Source organism: Gavialis gangeticus, unplaced genomic scaffold (genome assembly GCF_001723915.1).
Source record: "Gavialis gangeticus isolate Ggan-Ray unplaced genomic scaffold, GavGan_comp1, whole genome shotgun sequence".
In the NCBI taxonomy this organism is placed as follows: Eukaryota; Metazoa; Chordata; order Crocodylia; family Gavialidae; genus Gavialis; species Gavialis gangeticus.
The window spans coordinates 100,741,740-100,744,828 of record NW_017729022.1 but is presented as its reverse complement, the minus strand read 5'-3'; the positions used below and the strand labels follow the sequence as shown (position 1 = coordinate 100,744,828).

General features: G+C 38.6%; 1 protein-coding gene across 3 annotated transcripts in view; it reads left to right on the top strand.

The window, feature by feature from the left end:
- Window positions 1-3,089, top strand: part of ARFGAP3 (ADP ribosylation factor GTPase activating protein 3) — a 92,646-nt gene that overhangs the window by 33,684 nt on the left and 55,873 nt on the right. For all 3 annotated transcript variants that reach the window (XM_019515727.1, XM_019515726.1, XM_019515724.1), the window contains one exon: window positions 349-408. In XM_019515727.1, coding sequence (XP_019371272.1) covers window positions 349-408 — 60 coding nt within the window. The remainder of the gene's footprint in view (window positions 1-348; window positions 409-3,089) is intronic.

The window sequence follows — 3,089 nt, the reverse complement described above, 5'->3', positions numbered from 1 at the left end:
CTCAAAGCAGACGGCAGATTGAAGGGGGACCCAGTTTAATATTCGACATTGCTGTCAAATTGAATATTACCTGCTCTGCACAGCCCTACTAAAAACATCCTTTTTCCCAGCGTTGTCTTGGTCGCTAATAATGTTGTAATAAATAATTATTGTACAATAATACAATAACCATATAAATTTTAAAAAACATTGTCTTCAAACATTGTTGTTGCTTTACACAGTGATCAAAAGTTGGCAGGGAGAGAGAAGGGAAAAAAGAAGTTACCTGAAATTTTTTTTTCTAAATTCACAATCTGTTCAAAACTTCTCAGTGAATGTATTTTTGTTGTTCCCATTATTTACTTTCAGGTGCAGCAGAACATGGCCCAAGCGTTGATTGCCTCAGTGTGTCGCCGAAAGTTGCATTAGGTAATGAACCTGTAACAGAAGTAGATGACACATTTATTGTGCTCCCGTATATGTCATTGAAGAAAATGGTGGTGTGGGAAAAAAGTGTGCAAGTCTTACAATAAATTTGTATTCATGAGTTAGCTGAAATTACATTAATTAATTAATGCAGCATTCTGCTGCAACTGTTTGTTACACAATGTATACTGTTTCAGAAGCGATTTTTTTACTCAGTGCTGTTTGTTTTTTATCTCTTATTTTAGCTGACTTGGTGAAATTAAATGCTGCAGGCATCGCACCTAACAAAGGTGACCATTAATGTTTTAGACCTCCTGTTGGGCTGCTTCAGGGTCCACACATAAGTATACAAGTGGAATAGAGCACTGCACTGTACTTCATGGCCTGCTGTTTATTGAGGCAAACACCATTTTTCACTAATAGGTTTCTGTCTGTCTTTAACACAACTTTTTCTCTTTTCAATATTAAAACATTTAAAGCTCTAAATCAAATATTTTTTCTTGACTATAAACATAAACTTTCAGTGTTGGGAGTCCATAAGTTAAGTCACATTGTAGAAATGTGTCCTTTAGTGTATAATAAAACAATGATAATGTAACTTTCAGCTGAATACACATTTAGCTTTCCAAAAATCAAGACAAGCGCTGGTAGAAGCATTCCTAGAAGTATATCTTAGTATTTATGACTATTCAAGCTAATGTGTTTATAATACTGATGGTGTTCACATAGAAGTGTCTGTCTGTTCCTTGTGAGTGAAAATGGCATTCTGATGCCGAAAGTAAAGCTTTTTTATTTTTCTAAAAAGCACTTTGATGCACAATTTCACAGACATGAAGGGGGTACATTCTTGTCCCAAAGAATTCGCAACTTTTGTACCAGGACCCATTTGCAATGCTATAGCAGGGTGCGGAGGGAAGCGGGGCGACTGCCCCACGCGCCAAAGCAAAGAAGTGCCAACAGGCGCTGCCCAGCCAGGGCAGGGTGCGGGACAGAGCCATGAGTAGCTTGTTTGGGGAGGCATAGGGACGGCGGCAGGGCAGCTCCCACCATTGCATGCACTCCCATGCAAGCATGGTGGGGCATGTGCCCCCAGATCTGTGCATGGGGCGAGTGTAGGCTGCTGCTGCAGGCATTGCCCTGGGTGCCAAACTTTGTTGCTACAGCACCGCCCACTTGTAAATATCAATGGCCAGACCTGACCCAGTAAATATTTTAAGTAGAAAACAGTCCCCAGGCCCTGCTAGTACCCCTCACTCCTGACCTGCCCCCAGGCTTCAGCCCCCAGTGTGTGGGATGCAGGGGAGTAGGTTATGAGGGGCCCAAGGCAGCCCTTTGCAGGCTGGAACTCTACTAGCCTGCAAGGGAAAACCTAGTTTCCCACGTTTTTATCTATTTTTAAAATTTTAAAAAGTTTTGTTAATCCATTTGTACAGTTTGTTTGTTACCCTTTCATATATTCTTGTGGCCTACAGGTTGAGAAACCCTGATCTAGATGATGTCAGTAATAAGGGAAATATTATTAGAAGTAATCATGCAAAAGATCATTACTGTCAGTTTCTCCTTGAAAACATTTATTGCAGTTGTAATGTAGTTCAAATCACTCCCTCTAGACTTGCTCATAGAAAGGACTGTCCACACACACATCTCTTTACTTTGCCAAATACATAAGGAAAGTAGCAGTTTAGTAGTCTACTGTTTCACCTACATCATCCAGGCTGCATAGGCAGAGGAGAAAGTGTAGGAACACAAGATTCTGCATGGGTGGAATAGCCTTTTGTGGATTGCTCAAGTTTGCAGCAGCAGCCCCTGTGATTCATTCCATGAATGAACGGGAATGCTCAACAGAATGATGGTTGTTCCCCACTGTGGGGAATGATTTGAGCTATGTTTTACAGTTTGTGTTTGAGATGGAGATTAGGCTAGAGTATGGGTCATCTCCAGGAAGTATATCTGAATGTCTTAATTTATGAGATATGTAAAACCTCTTGCAGATTTTTACATATAAAAAACCCTAGGTGAAAATATTTTTTATGAAAAATCCTAGAAACTGAATTTGGAGCTGTAGATATGTCTGTGGACAATAAAACATAGAAAGAAAGATTATATAGGAAATGTGTAATATCCTCAAAAGGTTAAGTGACAGTTATTGTACAGGAACTAAATTATGCTGAAATTTGACGCATGACATTTTTTCATATTTGGAAGTTGTGTGGTCGTTAATTAAGGAAGCGTTGTTTCCTTTATGATGCATCTTTCCTGAAGTGAACATGTGCCACAGACATACAGCTAGTACTTTTATTGTTTTCTTGTGCATTGTGAGACAATTCTTTAACAATTTTTTGTTATATATGGCTGCATCTAAAATTCGGAGCTTGAACTGCTTTTGCAATAGAGGCAAATATGCACTGAAGCTGTAGATTGTTATAACAGGAAACATTTGAAAGTTACTGTTGTGCAAGACAATCTTTGTTTTACTATATAAGTCATTATTGAAATGGTACAAATTCTTCATTTTGGTTCTGTTAAGGTTTTTCTAAAATACCTGCAATTTGAAAAATGTTATAGGATTTATACAGAGTGATTTATCGTTCCCATTCCTTTCTGTGCCTCAGTTTATTTCAGCACACTAATGACTATCTCAAAGTTATGTTTAGTTAATCAAAGAAAAACAGCTAGATATTCAC